At 43.9% G+C, this 22,664-nt stretch overlaps 1 protein-coding gene across 3 annotated transcripts in view; it reads right to left on the bottom strand.

The window, feature by feature from the left end:
- SMARCAL1 (SWI/SNF related, matrix associated, actin dependent regulator of chromatin, subfamily a like 1) overlaps positions 1-22,664 on the bottom strand; it is a 168,893-nt gene that overhangs the window by 13,973 nt on the left and 132,256 nt on the right. For 2 of the 3 annotated variants that reach the window (XM_030209709.1, XM_030209710.1), the window contains exons 10-12: positions 13,981-14,121; positions 11,193-11,411; positions 7,219-7,289 (exon numbers count right to left, since the gene is read on the bottom strand). In XM_030209709.1, coding sequence (XP_030065569.1) covers positions 7,219-7,289; positions 11,193-11,411; positions 13,981-14,121 — 431 coding nt within the window. The remainder of the gene's footprint in view (positions 1-7,218; positions 7,290-11,192; positions 11,412-13,980; positions 14,122-22,664) is intronic. The other variant, XM_030209712.1, reaches the window with a different exon arrangement.

Below are 22,664 nucleotides of genomic sequence, written 5' to 3'. Positions count from 1 at the left end.
ACTTATTTTGTACCAGGGGCAATGGAGGGTTAAGTGACTTGCCCAGAGTCACAAAGAACTGCAGTGGGAATCGAACTCAGTTCCCCAGGATCAAAGTCCGCTGCACTAACCACTAGGCTACTCCTCCACTAGCAACATTCCATATAGAAGCCTGCCCTTGCAGATCAGCAATGTGGCCGCACAGGCTTCTGTTTCTGTGAGTCTGACGTACGACTCACAGAAACAGAAGCCTGCGCGGCCACGTTGCTGATCTGCAAGGGCAGGCTTCTATATGGAATGTTGCTAGTGGAATAGCAATACTCCATGTAGAATGTCAAACAGTAGCAACAAAATCTCAAATAGAAGCAACATTCCATGTAGATCCTCAAACAGGGAAAGGGGACTTGATATACTGCCTGAGGTTTTTGCAACTACATTGAAAGCGGTTTACATATATTCAGGTACTTATTTTGTACCAGGGGCAATGGAGGGTTAAGTGACTTGCCCAGAGTCACAAGGAGCTGCAGTGGGAAATAAACTCTGTTCCCCAGGATCAAAGTCCACTGAACTAACCACTAGGCTACTCCTCCGGAAGGCGGCACAGTGCAGATCTGCATCCACACAGGACTGGCTTTCGCACTGCTCTGATTCTATTGCACAACTAGACAAGATGCAAGGAGTTTGTTTCAAGCACCAGAGGCTACCCTGGAAGCCTGCCTTTCCACCTCTAATTACAACCTGTTTTGAAGTCCTTGTAATGTGTTTATGTCAGCAAAGAGAGAAAGCCTGCTATTTAGAAATGAATGTCTTGCTATGTGATTCTCCAATCATGCGGCAGAACAGGGACTGTAGAACGAATATGCAGTCAAACCTTGATGCAACAGCCCTGCCTAGTGAAGTCTGCACTGATATAACTTTGTTATAGATCATGGAACTTCCTTCACCATAAAACTTCAGGCTTAGGAAATGACCAGGGATCCTGTGATGTACAAAATAGTCCCCCTGCTATATTTCTACTGAATATATAAGCAAACAGCAGTAGAAGGTGAAGAAATGGAAGGGAGAGGAGGAACGTAAGACAGTGCATTGCACAATTACTACTACTACATATCATTTCTATAGCGCTACAAGGCATACGCAGGCAGCGCTGTACACTATACACACAAAGACAGTCCCTGCTCAAAGAGCTTACAATCTAAATAAGACAGGTAACAGACAGAACAAGTAAGAGGCGAGGGGAATTAAAGAGGAGAGGATAAAGGTACAGGCAAGTGAGCAGTGGTTAGGACTCAAAAGCAGCGTCAAACAAGTGGGCTTTTAGCTTGGACTTAAAGACGGGGCTAGACGTACATGCTCGGGAACTCTATTCCAGGCGTGTGGAGCAACGAGATTGAAGGAACGGAGTCTAGAATTAGCAGTAGAGAAGAAGGGGACAGATAAGAGCGATTTGTCAACAGAACGGAGTGCTCGAGAAGGGGTGTAGGGAGACAAGAGTGGAGAGGTCCTGGGGAGCGGCAGAGTGAATGCACTTATAGGTCAGTAAGAGAAGTTTGAATTGAATGCGGAAACGGATAGGGAGCCAGTGAAGTGACTTGAGGACAGGGCTAATGTGAGCATAGCGACTTTGGCGGAAAATGAGTCGTGCAACAGAGTTTTGGACTGATTGAAGAGGAGAGAGACGGCTAAGTGGGAGGCCGGTGAGAAGCAGGTTGCAATAGTCTAGGTGAGAGGTGATAAACAGTGTGGATAAGGATTCTGGTAGAGTGCTCAAAGATGAAGAAAGGTCTACTCTCTGATGTTATAGAGAAACAATTGACAGGTTTTGGCAATCTGCTGAATGTGAGCAGAGAAGGAGAGAGAGGAGTCGAAGATTACTCCAAGGTCATCAATTAGCTGCATTTAAGTGCCACTGGGTCTGACAGAGCCACCACTGCCCAAAACAATCTCCATGGGGCGACAGTGGGAATTGAAATGCAAGGTGGCAGTACAGGGCTGGTGAGTGAGTGAGTGAGGGCGGGTTAGGGGAGTTTGAAGGGGAGCAGACTCAAGAAAAATGTCAGGAAGTATTTTTTCACAGAGAGAGTAGTGGATGCTTGGAATGTCCTCCCGCGGGAGGTGGTGGAAATGAAAACGGTAACGGAATTCAAACACGCATGGGACAAACATAAAGGAATCCTGTTCAGAAGGAATGGATCCTAAGGAGCTTAGCCGAGATTGGGTGGCAGAGCCAGTGGCGGGAGGCGGGGATAGTGCTGGGCAGACTTATACGGTCTGTGCCAGAGCCAGTGGTGGGAGGAGGGGCTGGTGGTTGGGAGGCGGGGATAGTGCTGGGCAGACTTACACGGTCTGTGCCCTGAAAAGGACAGGTACAAATCAAGGTAAGGTATACACAAAAAGTAGCACATATGAGTTTATCTTGTTGGGCAGACTGGATGGACCGTGCAGGTCTTTTTCTGCGGTCATCTACTATGTTACTATGTTTGAAGGCCAATGCTGCTGTCTGTCCATGTTTCCCTCTGTCTCTCCATCTGTCCTTATGAGCCTACAGACAAGCATTGCAAGGAGCATGTTTGATAAGACAAGGCAGAGTGCAAAGCAAAGATAAGCTCTCCCTCACTTTGGTAGTACATAAGAGAAGTGTGAGCTGTCTGTACAAATCGTAACAACTCCGTCTGCTGTTCTCTCTTCGTATTTTGTACTCAGTGAAGATCCTATTTGCAATCCTAAGGCCTGAAATAGCACTGCCAACCACTGCTAATGGGCACAGCTCTTGACTGAGGCTGACAGCTAAAATTCTAATCATTTGCTAATTTGGACACATAAGCTCTCAAAATATTCCCCTCCTTCTCCATGACAGGTCTTCTATAGGGTGGTGGACTTTGGTCCTGGGGAACTGAGGAACCGAGTGCCATTCCCACTTCAGGCACAGGCAGCTCCTTGTGACTCTGGGCAAGTCACTTAACCCTCCATTGCCCCATGTAAGCCGCATTGAGCCTGCCATGAGTGGGAAAGCGCAGGGTACAAATGTAACAAAAATAAAATAGATACTATTGGAGATTCTACTTGGAATGTTGCTACTATTGGAGATTCTACATGGAATGTTGCTATTCCATGTAGAAGCCTGCGCGGCCACATTGGTGATCTGCAAGGACCGAGTTCTACATGGAATGTTGCTAGTGGGACTCTGGGCAAGTCACTTAACCCTCCATTGCCCCATGTAAGCCGCATTGAGCCTGCCATGAGTGGGAAAGCGCACGGTACAAATGTAACAAAAATAAAATAGATACTATTGGAGATTCTACATGGAATGTTGCTGCTATTGGAGTTTCTACATGGAATGTTGCTATTCCATGTAGAAGCCTGCGCGGCCACATTGGTGATCTGCAAGGGCCGACTTCTACATGGAATGTTGCTAGTGGGACACTGGGCAAGTCACTTAACCCTCCATTGCCCCATGTGAGCCGCACTGAGATTCTACATGGAATGTTGCTACTATTGGAGATTCTACCTGGAATGTTGCTACTATTGGAGATTCTACCTGGAATGTTGCTACTATTGGAGATTCTGCATGGAATGTTGCTATTCCACTAGCAACAATCCATGTAGAAGGCTGCGCAGGCTTCTGTTTCTGTGAGTCTGACGTGCAGGACGTCAGACTCACAGAAGCAGAAGCCTGCGCGGCCACATTGGTGATCTGCAAGGGCCGACTTCTAGTGGAATAGCAACATTCCATGTAGAATCTCAAATAGTAGCAACAGTGGAGGAGTGGCCTAGTGGTTAGGGTGGTGGACTTTGGTCCTGGGGAACTGAGGAACTGAGTTCAATTCCCCACTTCAGGCACAGGCAGCTCTTTGTAACTCTGGGCAAGTCACTTAACCCTCCATTGCCCCATGTAAGCCGCATTGAGCCTGCCATGAGTGGGAAAGCGCAGGGTACAAATGTAACAAAAATAAAATAAAAATAAAAACTGGCACGTGCAAGCTTAAAGATATTTGAGCAGCACAATGCTGGTCCTACAGAACCGAAGAGGAATCTGTCTTTCAGTAACCAAGATATGCAAATTAACCTATATGTAGCTTCACCTAATGTATATTTCTTGCAGATACACTGGAGAGTAGACCTTTCTGCTGCCCTTGATGAATTGGTGCTGTGCACCTTCGATACCTGAGCTCAATAACATCATTCCCTAGGCACCTCCTGCTTTTTGAATGTGGGGGTTATGCATTGGTGCCAAGACAATTAAGCAACTCCCTCCCATTCTCCAGCACAACTGGATGCTGCTCTTCAAGACATGCATCTTGCATTTTACTGTAGTCTCAAGCACATACAGCCTCTGCCACTAGGGCAGAGGCTCTCAACCAAATCCTCATGACACCCTGCATGTCGAGTTGTCAGGATATATCCATAATGAATGAGATAGAAGACAGGTTTGCTTGCACTTTGTAAGCAAATCTCTTATTTACATATGCACTGTTGATACCCTGAAAACCAGACTGACTAGGTGTGTCCCAACGAATAGACTGAGAACCACTGACCTAGAGGGTATTTTTCAAAAGCATTTTTGTGTAAAGCAAAACCTCAACCCCTACATATATGCAGATGATGTCACAATTTACATCCCGTTCAAACATGACTTAAATGAAATCACCAACGAGATCAACCAAAGCCTCCAAATCATGCACTCCTGGGCGGATGCATTTCAGCTAAAACTTAACGCAGAAAAAAAACACAATGTCTTGTACTCACCTCACAACATAACACAAACAACTTCTCCACCATACTGCTCTCTTCCCGTCTCACAAAACTTGAAAATTCTTGGAGCTAACATTGATCGAAACCTCACTCTCGATACCCACGTGAAGAACACGACGAAAAGATGTTCCACTCCATGTGGAAACTCAAAAGAGTAAAACACCTTTCTTCCCGAGATACATCTTCCGTACCCTGGTACAGTCAATGGTAATAAGTCATTTGGATTACTGCAACGCACTGTACGCTGGCTGCAAAGAACAGACTATCAAAAAACTACAAACAGCCCAGAATACTGCCACAAGACTTATATTTGGAAAAACTAAATATGAAAGTGCAAAACCCCTAAGAGAGAAACTTCACTGGCTCCCACTTAAGGAACGCATTGTGTTCAAGATCTGCACGATTGTGCACAAAATCATTCACGCAGACGCCCCAATCTACATGCTAAACCTCGTGGACCTACCTCCCAGAAACGCCATAAGATCATCCTGCAAATTTCTCAATCTGCATTTCCCCAGCTGTAAAGGACTAAAATACAAACTGATGCATGCCACTACCTTCTCTTACATGAGCACGCAGTTGTGGAATGCACTACCTATAGCCCTGAAAACTATTGACGAAATAACTAGCTTTCGCAAATCTCTGAATACATATCTCTTCAACAAGGCCTACAAAGAGAACCCATAGCCTTACTAAATTACCTCGCCAACCCACCCAGTTATGAAAGTCCACCTTATATACTTACCCGCCTATCACTTTCCTTTTTTTTCTTCCCATACCTAATCTCTGTACATTACTAATTGTATCTGATATCCTGGAATGACAATGTCATAACAAAACTCTGTAAGCCACATTGAGCCTGCAAATAGGTGGGTAAATGTGGGATACAAATGCAATAAATAAATAAATATTTATTTGTACCCCACATGTTCCCACCTATTTGCAGGCTCAATGAGGCTTACATAGTACCGTCAAGGCGTTCGCCAGGTCGGCTGATAACAAATACATGGTTATATAGTGATTGAACGAGGTACTTATTATAGAGGGTCGAAGGTAATGAAGATTGTATATTGTCCGGTACAATCATTGGTTGTGCTGTGTTGCTGGGTGAAGGGTTTACGTTGGATCATTGGGGTAGGCCTTTTTGAAGAGGTTGGTTTTAGTGATTTCCTGAAGTTCAGGTGGTCATGGATAGTTTTCACAGCTTTAGGGAGTCCCCGTTCCATAGTTGTGTGCTTATGTAGGAGAAGCCGAATGCGTAAGTTGTTTTGTATTTAAGTCCTTTGCAGGTTGGGTAATGTAGGTTTAGTTAGGATCGTGATGATCCGATACTGTTTCTTAATGGTAGATCTATAAAAGTTCTATCATGTATCCTGGGACTACGCCATATATAATTTTGTGGACCAAGGTGCAAATTTTGAAGATGATCCGTTCTTTGATCGGGAGCCAATGCAGCTTTTCTCGGAGGGGTTTGGCACTTTCGAATCAGGTTTTACTATATATCAGTCTGGCTGCTGTGTTTTGGGCGGTCTGGAGTTTTTTCGTGAGTTGTTCTCTGCATCCCGCATAGATACCGTTGCAATAGTCTGCATGACTTAGGACCATTGATTGTATTAGGTTTCGAAAAGTTTCCCTTGGGAAGAAAGGTTTTAATCGTTTTGAGTTTCCACACAATAGAACATTTTCGTTATTACAGAGTTTACTTGGCTCTCGAGAGTAAGGTTGCGGTCGAGTGTGACTCCGAGTATTTTTAGGCTGTCTGAGATAGGGAGGGTGTATCCTGGGGTGTTTATTGTTGTGGGTTTATAATTTTTATTTTGAGAGGCGAGGATAAGGCTGTGTGTTTTCTCAGTGTTCAGTTGGAATGAATTTGCCCAGGAGTCCATGATGGTCAGGCCGTCATTGATTTCATTGGTTATTTCTGTCAAGTCATGTTTGAAGGGAATGCAGATAGGAAAGTAACGCAGATGATGTTACAAACAAAGAAATACATTTTTATAATGCTGCTTGACCAAGATGCTTGTAAAATTAAGCACCTAAATTTTACTCAGACTGGGTGGAGGCATTCATGGGGTTAGCTACATGTGCATAAAATAAACCAAGAAACTTTGTACGTGCTACGGAGCAGATGTATATATAAGCACACAAAACCCCTGGATAATTCTCACAGCTGAAGTATGTGCACATTTTTGTTTTGAGAATTCACTGAAGCACATGCAGGGAAAAACATGTGTGCAGTTATGAAAATTACCTCCCTAGTTTGTGTTCTGAGATGGCTAAGAAACAAATAAAGCAGAGTGAGGGAGGAGTGAGATGACGGTAAAGAGGATATATCTGAATGCTGACTCTGGTGATCCCAAAGGACTATAGGACCTGATCCCCACTCTTCTCTGCCCCAGCATGTGCACACTATGGATGGGACAAACCTGTCACAGGATCTGTGAAAGAAAGGGGGGAAAGCACGTTCAGATTTTCGCAGGAACTTACACTGCGCATTGTACTTTGGCTTCTGCAGTTCTGTTGTAGAAGAGCAGGAGGGCTTCCTTCTCCTGGCGTTTCTGTAAGAGATAACGGTAATGATTTATATAGCAACAGCAGTTTTGTGCAGCCATAGATTACATGACAGTTGATTGGTCCCCAATGCCAAGAGCTTACAATCTTACTGAGGAAAGACTAAGGAACTCACCGAGGGTGAAACAGAAAATAGAGAAAATTAAGACAGATAAAGACCATAAGGCCCATCCAATCTGATCAATCACACCATCTAACATCCCCATCTCCCCCCTTAAGATCCTATGTACCTGTCCCAAGCTTCCTCAAACCAAAAAAACAGTCTGTTTCCACCACCTCCATCGGGAGGCTGCTCCATGAATTCACCACCCTTTTCGTGAAGAAGCATTTCCCTAGGTTACCCTTAAGTCTGCCCCCTTTTCACCTCCATCCCATGTCCCCTCATTCCACAGCTTCCCTTCAAGTGACTGGACTGGGGTCACCCACTGCGTGACAGGACAGGGATTGGACAGGAACTTGAAGTCTGGGTGGGGGGGGTGGGGGTGTCTCAAATTTTATAGTTTTATTCCCTATGAAATTTATCTAAATAGGAATCTAACTAATCTCAACTTCCTCCTACTATTAATTATAAACAAATCAGGAAAGTATATACATAAATACAATATATCAAATAATCTTTATTGACAAAGTCACATATATATAATGTAATAATAACAATTCCTTACATATCAAAACACAACACATTAAAAGTCATACAGCCACCATTCATACTTCATTCATTCTCATATACTCTACTCAAAATTCAAAGATTAAAATACAACATTTGAAATCGAAATGACCATCGGTAAATAAACCACATACATCTTTGAGTCCTTCTGTGAGGTTCTTCAGTCCGTTTGTGATATTGCGCACCCTTCAGCCACCAATCTTCAATTGTTTTAATCCTTTACGTCAAAGTTCAAAACCTAACAGACTTAACAAGCGTAACAGACTCAACCCGATGGTCTTTCTTTTCCATTTTACATCTCGTTTCAAAAATCCACATCAAATAGCACATCTGAATTATGCCAAACTTTGGCTGCCACCGCCGCCGCTGCTGTGACCCGGGCGCTTTCCTCTGCCACCATCCCCCGGGGCGGCTTTCCTGGGCGGGGGCTCGGCTGCACCCGGCGTTGCTCCGACCGCTTTCATGGGCTCAACGGCTTGTTTTGTAATATACAAAGAGTTAGCACAAACAGAACAGGTCCCACCAGGGACTTTAGGTAGGCCGAGGGGGGAGGCTGATCTCATTTGAGAGGGTAGAAGGGACAGAGGATTGAGGAAGCAGAGGACACTTGTATTATTATTATTACATTTGTACCCTGCGCTTTCCCACGCTTTCCCACATAAATCAGGCTCAATGCAGCTTACATAGTAATTTGAAATACAAAGTTAATAGAATTTTAATAAAACAGTAGTAAAACAATGTAAAGTTGGGCTTAGTAGTGTATGGTAAGTTGAGCTAGATAATATATGACTAGGATAAAAGAGGGTAGACAAGATAGGATAGTGTAATTTGGGAGAAAAGGGGTAAGGAGGGATAGAATTAAGGAGAGATGGAAAGAGAAGGATGGAAGGTCGGTATCTAAGTCAGAACAGAATTGGGAGTGGAGGTTGGTAAGATTAGGTTGGGGCATTTGGGTAGGCTTGCTTAAAGAGATGAGCTTTCAGCATTTTTCTAAAGGGCAAGAAGTTGTTTATTAATCGGATTGGTCTGGGTAGAGCGTTCCAAAGCTGGCTGCCCAAAAAGGAGAAACTGGATGCGTAGTAGGTCTTGTACAATATTCATCAGGGGCCTGTACTGGATACAAGAGACCCTTGCTGAATTCTTTCACAACAAGGTTCAAAAGATAAACCTTGCTTTCTCTACTTCACCACCTCTCCCTCCACTAGTCCGTTTCCCTCTCTCTCCTTCCCCTCATTCCCTTTCCTCCTTTCCTGAAGTTACTATTGAGGAAACTACACTTCTCCTTTCTTCCTCAAAATGTACCACCTGTTCCTCTGATCCCATTCCCACCCACCTTCTTAATGCCATCTCTCCTGCTCTTATTCCTTTTATCTGTCACATTCTCAACCTCTCACTTTCCACTGCGACTGTCCCTGCTGCCTTTAAACATGCTGTGGTCACACCTCTCCTTAAGAAGCCTTCACTCGACCCTACTTGTCCCTCTAATTACCGACCCATCTCCCTCCTTCCTTTTCTCTCCAAATTACTTGAGCGTGCTGTTCACCGCCGCTGCCTTGATTTTCTCTCCTCACATGCTATTCTTGACCCACTACAATCTGGTTTTCGCCCTCTCCACTCAACCAAAACTGCGCTTACTAAAGTCTCCAATGACCTATTACTGGCTAAATCCAGAGGTCAATATTCCATCCTCATTCTTCTTGATCTTTCCGCTGCTTTTGACACTGTCGATCACAGCATACGTCTCGATACCCTGTCCTCACTTGGATTCCAGGGCTCTGTCCTTTCCTGGTTCTCTTCCTACCTCTCCCTCCGCACCTTTAGTGTTCACTCTGGTGGATCCTCTTCTACTTCTATCCCTCTGCCTGTCGGCGTACCTCAGGGTTCTGTTCTTGGTCCCCTCCTCTTTTCTATCTACATTTCTTCCCTTGGTTCATTAATCTCATCCCATGGCTTTTCCTACCATCTCTATGCTGACTCCCCCCAAATCTACCTTTCTACCCCTGATATCTCACCTTGCATCCAAACCAAAGTTTCAGCGTGCTTGTCTGACATTGCTGTCTGGATGTCTCAACGCCACCTGAAATTAAATATGAGCAAAACCAAGCTTCTCATTTTCCCCCCCAAACCCACCTCCCCGCTCCCCCCGTTTTCTATTTCTGTTGATGGCTCTCTCATTCTCCCTGTCTCCTCAGCTCGAAACCTTGGGGTCATCTTTGACTCTTCTCTCTCCTTCTCTGCTCATATCCAGCAGATCGCCAAGACCTGTCGTTTCTTTCTTTACAACATCCGTAAAATCCGCCCCTTTCTTTCCGAGCACTCTACCAAAACCCTCATCCACACCCTTGTCACCTCTCGTTTAGACTACTGCAATCTGCTTCTTGCTGGCCTCCCACTTAGTCAACTCTCCCCTCTCCAGTCGGTTCAAAACTCTGCTGCCCGTCTCATCTTCCGCCAGGGTCGCTTTACTCATACTACCCCTTCTCCTCAAGACCCTTCACTGGCTCCCTATCCGTTTTCGCATCCTGTTCAAACTTCTTCTACTAACCTATAAATGTACTCACTCTGCTGCTCCCTAGTATCTCTCCACACTCGTCCATCCCTACACCCATTCCCTTGCACTCCGCTCCATGGATAAATCCTTCTTATCTGTTCCCTTCTCCACTACTGCCAACTCCAGACTTTGCGCCTTCTGTCTCGCTGCACCCTATGCCTGGAATAAACTTCCTGAGCCCCTACGTCTTGCCCCATCCTTGGCCACCTTTAAATCTAGACTGAAAGCTCACCTCTTTAACATTGCTTTTGACTCGTAACCACTTGTAACCACTCGCATCCACCTACCCTCCTCTCTTCCTTCCCGTTCACATTAATTGATTTGATTTGCTTACTTTATTTATTTTTTGTCTATTAGATTGTAAGCTCTTTGAGCAGGGACTGTCTTTCTTCTATGTTTGGCAGCGCTGCGTATGCCTTGTAGCGCTATAGAAATGCTAAATAGTAGTAGTAGTAGTATTTCAACCACCACCACCATTCTAAATACCACTTCATGTGAAAAAAGATCTTCTCATGAATCAAGAGATGGCTAAACCTGTCATGGTGTTGACGGGTTGACTCTAGGTTCACTATCACACACTGGCTGGCAGAAAGTAAACAGATCTATGCATAGGAGAATCAGGGAATTTAACAATAATGAGACAATGGACTGATGCCATGGGTTCAAACTCACATTTTTATACCCTTTGGTCATCTCCTTGGCTGCTGCTGCCAGTGCTGCCCTGGCCTTGGCATTCATTCCCTCCGTAGCCACTATCACCATTTTGCGCTGCTTGGCTGGGAGCTGGGAGAGAACATCAGCCTTCAGTCGGCGAATCATCAGCGATTCTTCCAGCAAAAGCTTCAGCTCGTTCAGGTTGGCAGATCCAGAGTAGTCCCAGCCCCAGGGCATCTGTATAACACCAGGGAAAAGCTATACATTCAGATGGCTAACTGTGCCTACCCCAGGAGTTTATCTGCTGCTCTATAGACCTGTTTCTCAAAACACTCGTAGAAAAAATGTATATTATTCAGTTAACAGGAAAAAAAAATTAGAATCCACCTTTTTCATTCTTATTTCTGTTTAATTCCTGAGGGGCTATGATAGTTTAAAGCTCCTCTCATTCAATCACTTCCACAATTATGAATAAATTAGAGCGCTGCTGTGCTAGATGTAACCAAAATTACACTGACGAAGGAGAACAGCAATTTCCCAAAGGTTTTACCTGGTGACTTAAGCAATCACCCAGATAAAAGGGGAAAGAGGGGCTGAAAATTGACTTTCCCTTCCTGCATATTTGCTTGTTTAGTATTTAAACTCTAGATTACAGTTTCATAGGCTAGCAGGGACAGTTCTAGAGTTTACCATAGCATCTGTGTAGAGCAGAGCTGACAGTCACAGGAAACCTCAGTTGAGAGTTTAATTCCCTCCCACCTACATTTGGCCTAATCTCCGATTTATAGGCCCCTGAACCAATTAGAATGCTAGTAATCAGTTCTTAGAAATAGTCTACTTAGGCTTATAGTCTGTCGCGGGAACGAACAAAGTTGACGGGGGCGTGTCGGAGGCGTGGTGAAGGCAGGACTGGGGCGTGTTTATCGGCTGAGAACTGGGCGCCCTCGGCTGATAATGGAAAAAAGAAGGGCGGCAGTAGCGAGAATTTGGGCCGCTTTTTTTGGACCCTTTTTTTTCACGAACAAGTCCCCCCAAAAATGCCCCAACTGCCCAGATGACCACCGGAGGGAATCGGGGATGACCTCCCCTGACTCCCCCAGTGGTCACTAACCCCCTCCCACCAAAAAAAAGAACTTTAAAAACTTTTTTTTGCAAGCCTGATGCCAGCCTCAAACGTCATACCCAGCTCCATCACAGCAGTATGCAGGTCCCTGGAGCAGTTGTTAGTGGGTGCAGTGGACTTCAGGCAGGCGGACCCAGGCCCATCCCCCCCTTCCTGTTACACTTCTGCTGGTAAATGGGAGCCCTCCAAACCGCCCCCAAAACCCACTGTACCCACATCTAGGTGCCCCCCTTCACCCATAAGTGCAATGGTAATGGTGTAGAGTTGTGGGCAGTGGGTTTTGGGGGGGGGATTTGGGGGGGGCTCAGCACCCAAGGTAAGGGAGCTATGCACTTGGGAGATATTTTAATTTTTTTTTTTACTTTTTACAAGTGCCCCCCTTGGGTGCCCGGTTGGTGTCCTGGCATGTGAGGGGGACCAGTGCACTACGAATCCTGGCCCCTCCCACGAACAAATGCCTTGGAGTTGTTTGTTTTTGAGCTGGGCGGCTTCGGTTTCCATTATCGCTGAAAACCGATACCGCCCACCTCAAATCCGCCCAAATCCGATGCATTTGCCCGGCACCAACCGTATTATCGAAACCAAAGATGGACGCCCATCTTTTTCAAAAATACGGTCTGTCCCGCCCCTTCGCGGACCCGTCCTCGGAGGTAGTCGCCCATGGAGATGGGCGTCCGCATTCGATTATGCCCCTCTGAGTGTGCATGTACACCACCTGCAAGGGCTGATGAGGTCCGTTATGTCTCATCTTCAGAAAAACATTCAAGACATGATTACTATTCATGACATTGCAGAGATTCATTTTTTGTACAAACTCACTTCAAAATTCAATTTAAATAAAAAAACAAAAAAACAGATTTCTATCCACCAGGTTTCTCCCATAACAACGGGAAAAGCAGCACATAAAGAAAAGTAGGTAGTGGCTTGTGAATACAAGTACAAAGCAGGGGCGTATCTGCGTGGGGCCACAGGGGCCTGGGCCCCCGCAGATTTCGCCCTGGACCCCCCTACCGCCGTTAACCCTCCCCCGCCTACCGCCGTCACCTACCCCGAGGTCCGCTCCTGCCGGTTTTTTAAACTATTACTTCAGCTGGCGGGGACCCCAACCCCCACCCGCCCAGCCGAGGTCTTCTTTAACTTCATCTTCATCCTCGTGCTGTTAAAGCTGCATGATGCATCCTTCCAGCTGGACAGAGTTTGACGTCGCAGCACGTTGTACGGACGTCAACGTGCTGCGACGTCAAACTCCGTCCAACTCGAATGATGCATCATGCAGCTTTAACAGCACGAGGATGAAGATGAAGTTAAAGAAGACCTCGGCTGGGCTTCAGCTGAAGTAATAGTTTAAAAAACCGGCAGGAGCGGACCTCGGGGTAGGTGACGGCGGTAGGCGGGGGAGGGTTAACGGCGGTAGGGGGGGAGGGTTGACGACGACGGCGGTAAGGGGGGTTATAATGTGCCCCCTCACTCTAGCTCCTGCCCCCCCCCTACCGCCGAATCTCAGATACGCCCCTGGTACAAAGCCCAAGCTCAGGTCATGGTCACTTCACTCTCTCATTCCCTTGCAAACATTTGGTAGTTCTAGACACGTATTCAGTGGTCACGAGTGGGCTAATATTGCTTTTCCAACGACAGAGGTAGCTGGGGAAGTGAGATTTTCTGTGTTCTCCCTGGGACACTTACCTTTTTGGCATCACAGTAGCGGAGCCCGAAGTCATGGAAACGTGGAAAAAAAGATGGTTTGACGGCAGTGATCTGGGTGTAAAGCTCAGATGGCCGGGACATGGCTGGAGTACCGGACAATAAGATCACTCTCCTGGCAGCCTGCCAAGAGAACACATACATGTTACGAGCAAAAGGCTCTCTTACAAATCCAAATAAAATCCACAAACTTCAGTTTTTTGGGAGGCTATCCTCTTTTGCTTTCTTTGGTTTCCTTAGTAGCTTGATCAAAGACAAACTCTCAGCAACATGTGAGGGCATCTTTTTAAAAGGTTTTTCTGTTCATGAAACACAAAGCCAATTTTACATACAGAAAAGGGCTTTTATTAAATTTTGCAACTGCACAGAAACATGTATCCCCTATTACGAGATCTGCACGTAGGTGTTCTAAGGGATATAGGATAGGTGGAGTGGAGGTGGAGGAGAAATATTTGCTGGTCAGCACATTTGTGGTTGAGCTCTGAGACTGGAAATGGGAACAATGTGATGGTTTATAGTTTTATTGTAATTGTTTTTAACAAAATGCTATTTGAATTGTGTGAAGTTTAATTAGGTTTGCACTGTGTTCTGAATTATGTAAGTTAATTTTTTATTGATGTTTTTTTTCTTGATTAAAATTTATGCTTTTATAGATGCCTTTTATGTTAATATATCTATAATATTCTTCTATGATTGTTGTTATTTATAGTTTATATTTATTTGTGTTTTATAGACTCCTGAAGAAGGTGCTACGGCACCGAAACACGGCTGTGTTGAGTCAACCTGTTATAATAAATATTACATTTTATTCCAATATACGTCTCCCCTATTGATTGGAAAGAGCCCATCTTCCCCCACTCTCCCCCTTTTTTTTCGTGGGGATTAAGTGCACCTCCACACTCCGTGTGGCTTTCTTTTTTTGATTTTTTTTTAGTTAATTTTGTAATCCACTCAGAATGTGTGAGATAATACGGAATATAATTTTTTTTACAACAACAAATAAACCTATAAGCATATTTTATGAAACACACCAGTACAAGTGTGAATTTATGCACTACTGGAGATCACTGTATGAGCCCATCTTATAAAAGCACGCAGGCACCTACAGATGGTTGCCTTTATAAAATAGTTGTCTTCCTGGACTTCTCCGATCGGTGCCCTGTTAGAGAATTAACCCCTTAGAGGGCAATTTCCAGAGACATGCTGGCACTCACTGTTTCACAATGGGCATTCATTTGCCTGCATTTAGTGGAGCTGCTTCTGTGGTTGAGGCTCAAAGAATGTGCATACTTTTGTATTTTCAAAATTAGGCACCTTGTTTGGGTGAAAGAGAAGGCGAGTACTTTTTCCTTCAGTAATTTTCGAGGTGAATGCACATGCATACTTTCTCTTTGCTAATTAGCGCATGCTCTACGGATAAAAAGCACCCACAGACCCTGGGCACAGTGTGGAAACTGCCCTCACAGAGCTTTCTGTGTGTACCACAGGACAACTGGATTGGGCCACTCAATGCACCAAACAGAACTAAAGATTTCACTCTGGATCCTGGCAATGATAACGAGAGATTGATCAGCCCTCTAATATTCAAGAAGTCACAAAGGCTTGTTGCAGGAATTACCACTAGTGTTAGCAGAATCTGTGGTACTTCAGGAGTCAAACAGCACACACCAGAATGAGGGAGAAATCTTCTTTATTTGCCAGCAAACAAAGTAGAACATCAGCACTAAGTCTCTTCTTCTCTTTCTCAGCTCTCTGGATCTTGTGGCTTCTGTCTGTCCTCTTCAGCTCTCTTCTCTTCTTCTCAGCTCCTTCTTCTTCTGACGTAAGCTGCTTCTGCTCCCAGTTATATACAGTTCTAACCCCCTCCTAGCCCCCCTTACTTTCCAGATGGTAAAGAATAGATTAATTACCCTGTCTGAACCAATCATCTCTATACATATATTTCCAAAATATCAGTTACATAGGTTCCAGACATTTCCTAACTGACCTATGACCTGGGGCCTCTCACGCTAGACAATTTGGCTCCTATCTCTTGACATTTTATTATGATTAAATTCTCAGCTAACTTCATAACTTAGGTTCATTGAGGGGCTAAGAGGCCAATCTTACATTTATTATTCTCATATTCCTAGTCAACTTCATACTAACTGCTAACTGAACTCTGGCATTCATTAAGGGGTCAAGGACCAGTCTTACTTAATAGCATACAGATATAGTTTGTTATTACTTTCAGGACCATTCCTACATTTACCTATAATTAATCAAGACTTTTCTTGACCTCTTTCACCTATTAGCTTCATACATTGAACTAGCTAGGACTGTGGCTAATTCAAACCAGATGCTGACCTCTTCAACTGCAGTCTTACTTGTAAAGTAACACTGAGTTGAACAGACATTCTACACAGAAACAAAACTTATTAATTACACAGAATAAAACATATTCTAAAATAAGCAGAAATCAAATTCCTTATAAGACATAATCTACATCTATCAAGAACTTCTTAAATCTAACTATTTTCTTCTAAGCATTTTAAAACTAATCCTTTTTAAAACTACAAAAAATAATCCTTTTTAAAACTACAGCATGTCTGCAACATGCCTTGTTCATAATGGTATCCATATGTGGTAGCATTAGCAATCCATCACTCACAAGGGGTCAAAGAAAGTTTCTCTCTATGACCTTTCTAACCTTTAGCCCGGCAAACGTTAAACATTTGAGAATCTAAACCAGATGACATTCCTTCACTTTCCAGGACTAAAAAGTAGAATAGAATTTAAACACCAAGCTTTAATATCATTTCTTTTGTCCACTGCCTCAGGCTCATGGTGGCCACTGCAGCTGTGACTTACAGAATTCTAAAACCACCAAAGAAATATCTGACTAGAGGTCATGGGCAGCCCATTTTGACAGCGGAGGCAGCACGGACAGAAGCGACTGGGGATTGCTCCTGCCACAACTACACCTTTAGATCACCAGCGATTGTAAGGTAGGCCTTGGGGGAAGGGGGATGAGTCTACCTCTGTTGGGAAGGAGAGGAAGAGAGGGAGAGTGTGGGTTGCTCCTGTTTGGCGGTTCGTGCTGTATCGTAGCAGTGATTCGAGAAACAGTGACCAATTTTGGTTTAGGTTTCCATTTCAGCCGCAGATTTGGATTTGGCTGAAACAAAAACAAAAACAAAAAAAAAAAGACTGTTTTGGCTGTCCCATATTTTTGACAATTTAAAAAATAAAAAGGCAAGAAACTAAAAACTCTATGGTATTTTTTGTCCAAGTTTCAAATCAGGAAAACTTGCATAATGTTCTGTCGCCTGAATCCATTTAATACCCTGGCAGATCTCTGCTGCCCCGAGCAAAGAAGTCTGCAGGTCACACGGAGCTAGCAATTTCCTGCACGGCTCCTGTGGCAGGAAGATTAAAATGACAATGACATGTGGAACAACAAAATGAAAAGCTGTATCAGACCAGCATGCTCCTAGAAAGTCATCCTAAATCTATTCTCTGCCTATTTCATTCACTCCCCCAGGTACGGGCAGAGTAAAGCCAGCATGTACAACAGCAGAGCGGAAATTAATTCAGATACTCCGTCTCAGGAAAGCCTCCGCTGGAGTAAAATGAACGGGAGACTTTGACGTTCACATTCTATAGCTGAGAGAGAGAGCTGTGAACTTGCGGCAAGAAAGGTCAGCAAAATTCTCCCAGCTGCAAAAACATGCAACTCTTCTGCAGAAGGGTGAAAATTGAAACATAAAGTGAGTTTTAAAACTGGCGATTTAATTTAGATAAGAACGTAGCAACAGTAGAGGAGCCTGTCTGCAGGCTGCATTATCTCTGCTTAAAGATTTATACTTGGAGGATTGCTGCTGTCTTGGCTCTCGTTTGCCTGTACCCTTAAGCCTGTTTCCACATCTTTCTCTTTCTCAGAGGATACCCTAGACCAGTGTTTCTCAGGATGCCTAAAGTATCCCCAAGCCCAGTCTGGTTTTCAGGAAATCCATAAGGAACACGCATGAAACAGATTTGCAGACACCGCCTCCCCTACATCCAAATCTCTCTCATGTGTATTTATTTTGGACATCCTGAAAACCAGACTGGCTAAGGAGTATTCCAGGACCAGCTTGAGAAACACCACGCTGATCTTCTAGTTTTCTGATCATGATACTGATGCCCAGCAAGTAGTCATAAGAACAAAACCAAACCAGGTCACACCAAGGGTCCTTCTAGCCCAGTATCCTGTTTCCAACAGTAGCCAATCCAGGTCACAAGTACCTGGCAGAAACCCAAATAGTAGCAACATTCCATGCTACCAATCCCAGGGCAAGCAATGGCTTCCCCATGTCTATCTCGATAGCAGACTATGGACCTTTCCTCCAGAAACTTGTCCAAATCTTTTTTAAAACCACATGCGTTAAATCACTGTTACCACATCCTCCTACAATGAATTCCAGAGCTTATTTCCTTCTGTTTTAAAAATATTTCCATGTAACTTTACTGAGTGTCCCCTAGTCTTTGTATTTTGAAAGACTAAAAAATCAATTCACTTCTACTCGTTCTACAACACTCAGGATTTTGTAGACTTCAATCATACCTCCCCTCAGCTGTCTCTTTTCCAAGCTGAAGAGCCCTAATCTTTCCTCATATGAGAGGAGTTACATCCCCTTTATAATTTTGGTTACACTTCTTATAATATGTAAACTGCTTTGACTGTAACCACAGAAATGCAGTATATCAGGAGTCTAATTTCCTTTCTCCTTCAACCTTTTCTAATTCCGCTATATGTTTTTGGAGATATGGCAACCAGAATTGAACACAATACTCAAAATGAGGTCACACCATGGAGCAGTACAGAAGCATTACAGTATTCTTGGTCTTATTTGCCATCCCTTTTCTAATAATTCCTAGCACCCTGTTTGCTTTTATGGACTCTGCTGCACACTGGCCAGAAGATTTCGGCATACTATCTACAATGGCACCTAGATCTTTTTCTTGAGTGCTGACTCCTAAGGTGGACCCCAGCATCAGGTAACTATGATTCGGATTATTCTTCCCAATGTGCATCATTTTGCATTGGTCAACATTACATTTCATCTGGCAGTTGAATGTCCAGTCTACCAATTTCCTAAGATCTTCCTGCAATTTTTCACAGTCCGCATGTCTTAGGACAACGTTGAATAGTTTTGTGTCAGCAGCAAATTTAATCACCTCACTTGACATTCCGATTTCCAGACCATTTATAACTATGTTAAATATCACCGGTCCCAGTACAGATCCACTGTTCACCCTCATCCATTGAAAAACATGGCCATTTAACCCTACCCTCTATCTTCTGTCCAATAAACAATTCCTAATCCACAATAAGACATTGCCTCCTATCCCATGACTTTCATTTTTTCAGGAGTCTCTCATGAGGAATTTTGTCAAAAGTTGTCTGACCATCTAGATACACTGCATCAACCAGCTCACCTTTATCCACGTTTATTCACGTTCAAAGAAATGAAGCAAATTGGTGAGGCAAGACTTTCCTTGACTGAACCCATGCTGACTCTGTTCCATTAAACCATATTTATCTAGGTGTTCCATACTTTTATTCTTTGTAATAGTTTCCACTACTTTGCCTGGCACTGACATCAGGCTCACCCCAGGACCCTTTCTAAAAATTGGAGTTACACTGGTCACCCTCCAATCTTTTGATGACAAGTCACAGAACACTAACATCAGATCAGCAATTTCATCTTTGAGTTCTTTCAGTACCCTAGGGTGATTGCCATCCGGTCCAAGTGTTTTACTACTCTTTAATTAGTCGATTTGGCTCAGTAGATCTTCCAGGTTCTCCGAGATTTCTTTTAGTTCCTCCGCATCGTTGCCCTTGAAAACCATTTCTGGTACAGGTAGATCTCTTACATCTTCTTCCATTAAGACTGAAGCAAACAATTCATTCAGTCTCTCCACTATGGCCTTGTCCTCCCTGACTGCCCCTTTTGCTACTTCATGATCTAAAGGTTCCATCAACTTACGCATCCAGTTTCTCCTACTTAAGCACACAACTGTGGAACGCATTACCAAAATCCGTGAAAACTACGTACGACCACCTAAACTTCCGGAAAAAACTGAAAACTAACCTGTTTAAAAAGGCATACCCTACCAATCCAACATAAATGCTTGATCTCTGCAACACAACAAACCTAAAGTATGTAATGGACATAACACAACTCTTCCGTTGTACGAATCCCTAGTGTGGCTGTGCCACATGAACTTTATCTTACCACAATATCACTTTGTATTTGTTAACATCGGAGTCTGCAATCGCCTCTCCGGTACTATGTAAGCCACACTGAGCCTGCAAATAGGTGGGAAAATGTGAAATACAAATGTAACAAATAAATAAATAAATGAATTCCCTCAAAGGCTTTCTGCTTCTTATGTAACCGAAAAAGTTGTTACTGTGAGTTTTTGCCTCTCAGGCAAATTTCTCTTCATATTTTCTTTTAGCACTCTTTATCAATGCTTTGCATCTAACTTGCCAGTGCTTATGTTGCTTCTTATTTTCTTTAGTCGGGTCCTTTTTCCATTCTTTGAAGGATGTTTTTTTTTTGGCTCTCTTAGAGGGGCATAATCGAACGCGAACGCCCATTTGTAAAAACGTCCATCTCCGAGAACGGGTCCGTGAAGGGGCGGGCCGAACTGTATTTTCGAAAAAAATGGACGTCCATCTTTTTTTTCGAAAATACATTGGATTATGGCGTTTTTTGAGCTGGGCGTTTTTGTTTTTTTAGCGATAATCGAAACCGAAGCGTCCCAGCTCAAAAACGACCAAATCCAAGGCATTTGGTCGAGGGAGGGGCCAGCATTCGTAGTGCACTGGTCCCCCTGAGATGCCTCTATGCCAGCCTCAAATATCATACCTAGCTCCATGACAGTAGTATGCAGGTCCCCAGAGCAATTTTACTTTAGTTGGTGCTGCGCAGGACCCATGCAGAGAGGAAAAATCGGAAGAAAAAGAAAAAAACAAACAAGCAAGTGCAGTCAGGGACGTCCAAATTAAAAGATAGTAAAAGGGGGAATTGAACCAGCAACCTTTTGATTACAAGCTCAGTGCTCTAGCCAGTGCACCACTGATTAAACGTCCTTCCCTTTCCATTAAGTCTCTCCAAGTTTCTGTCAGCCAATCACAGCTCATTTAGCTGACATCTGTGTCAGCTAAACAGCGGTGATTGGCTGACAGAAACTTGAAGGGACTTAATGGAAAGGGAAGGACATCTAAACACCTGAATAATGTGGCTCACTGGCTAGAGCACTGAGCTTGTAATCAGAAGGTTGCTGGTTCGATTCCCCCTTTTACTATCCTGGTAATTTAGACGTCCCTGACTGCACTTGCTTGTTTTTTTTTTTTTTCTTCCGATTTTTCCTCTCTGCATGGGTCCCGCACAGCACTAACTAAACTAAAATTACTTCGGGGACCTGCATACTGCTGTCATGGAGCTGGGGATGACATTTGAGGCTGGCTTACAAGTTGGAAAAAAAGTGTTTAACATTCGTTTTTTTTTGGTGGGAGGGGGTTAGTGACCACTGGGGGAGTCAGGGGAGGTCATCCCCGGTTCCCTCCGATGGTCATCTAGTCATTTAGGGCACTTTTTTGGGACCTGTTCGTGAAAAAAACGGGTCCAACAAAAGTGACCTAAATTCTCTCTGAAAACGCCTTTCTTTTTTCCATTATCGGCCGAGCACGCACATCTCTACTCAGCCGATAACCACGCCTCAGTCCCGCCTTCACCACGCCTCCGACACGCCCCCGTCAACTTTATGCGTTCCCGCGACGGAGTGCAGTTGGAAACGCCCAAAATCGGCTTTCGATTATACCGATTTGGGCACCCACAAGAGAAAGACGTCCATCTCCCGATTTAGGTCGGAATTTGGGCGTTTTTCTCTTTCGAAAATAAGCCTCATAGTCTCTTTCATGTCACCTTTTAACCATGCTGGCTGTCGTTTGCTCTTCTTTTCATCTTTGTAAATACATGGAATGCATCTGGTCTGGGCTTCCAAGATGGTATTTTTAAACAACGTCCATGCCTGACTTAAACTCCTAACCTTTGCAGTTGATCCTTTTAGCTTCTTTTTAGCCATTTTCCTCATTTAATCATAGTTGCCCTTTCAAAAATTAAATGCTGCTACACTCCACTTCACTCTAGATATTAGTTCAAATTTGATCATATTATGATTACTGTTTCCTTGTGGACCCAACATCATTCTCTCTTCTACTATGCCCTGCATTCCACTAAGGACTGCATCTAAAATAGCTCCCCCTCTTGCTGGTTCCTGGACCAATTGCTCCAAGAAGCACTCATTTATTATGTCTAGGAATTTTACCTCTCTAGTGCTCCCTGATGTAACATTTATCCAGTCAATATTGGGATAACTGAAATCACCCATTATTAAACTGTTGCCCAATTTGCCAGCTTTTCTAATTTCTGTAAACATTTCATTTCTTCATCTGTCTATATGTTCTCTCCTGGCAGAAGGTAGTATAGCCCTATCAGAATACTCCTTCCCTTCACATGGAATTTCTATCCATAAGGATTCCACGCTGCTTTCTGTTTCATACAGAATGTTTATCTTGACTCAATTCCCTCTTTAACTTATAGTGCAACCTCCCCCTCCACTCCAATATGATC

Source organism: Microcaecilia unicolor, chromosome 7 (genome assembly GCF_901765095.1).
Source record: "Microcaecilia unicolor chromosome 7, aMicUni1.1, whole genome shotgun sequence".
In the NCBI taxonomy this organism is placed as follows: domain Eukaryota; kingdom Metazoa; phylum Chordata; class Amphibia; order Gymnophiona; family Siphonopidae; genus Microcaecilia; species Microcaecilia unicolor.
Note: the sequence above shows the minus strand (reverse complement) of the source record. Positions and strands in the feature narration are given on the sequence as shown.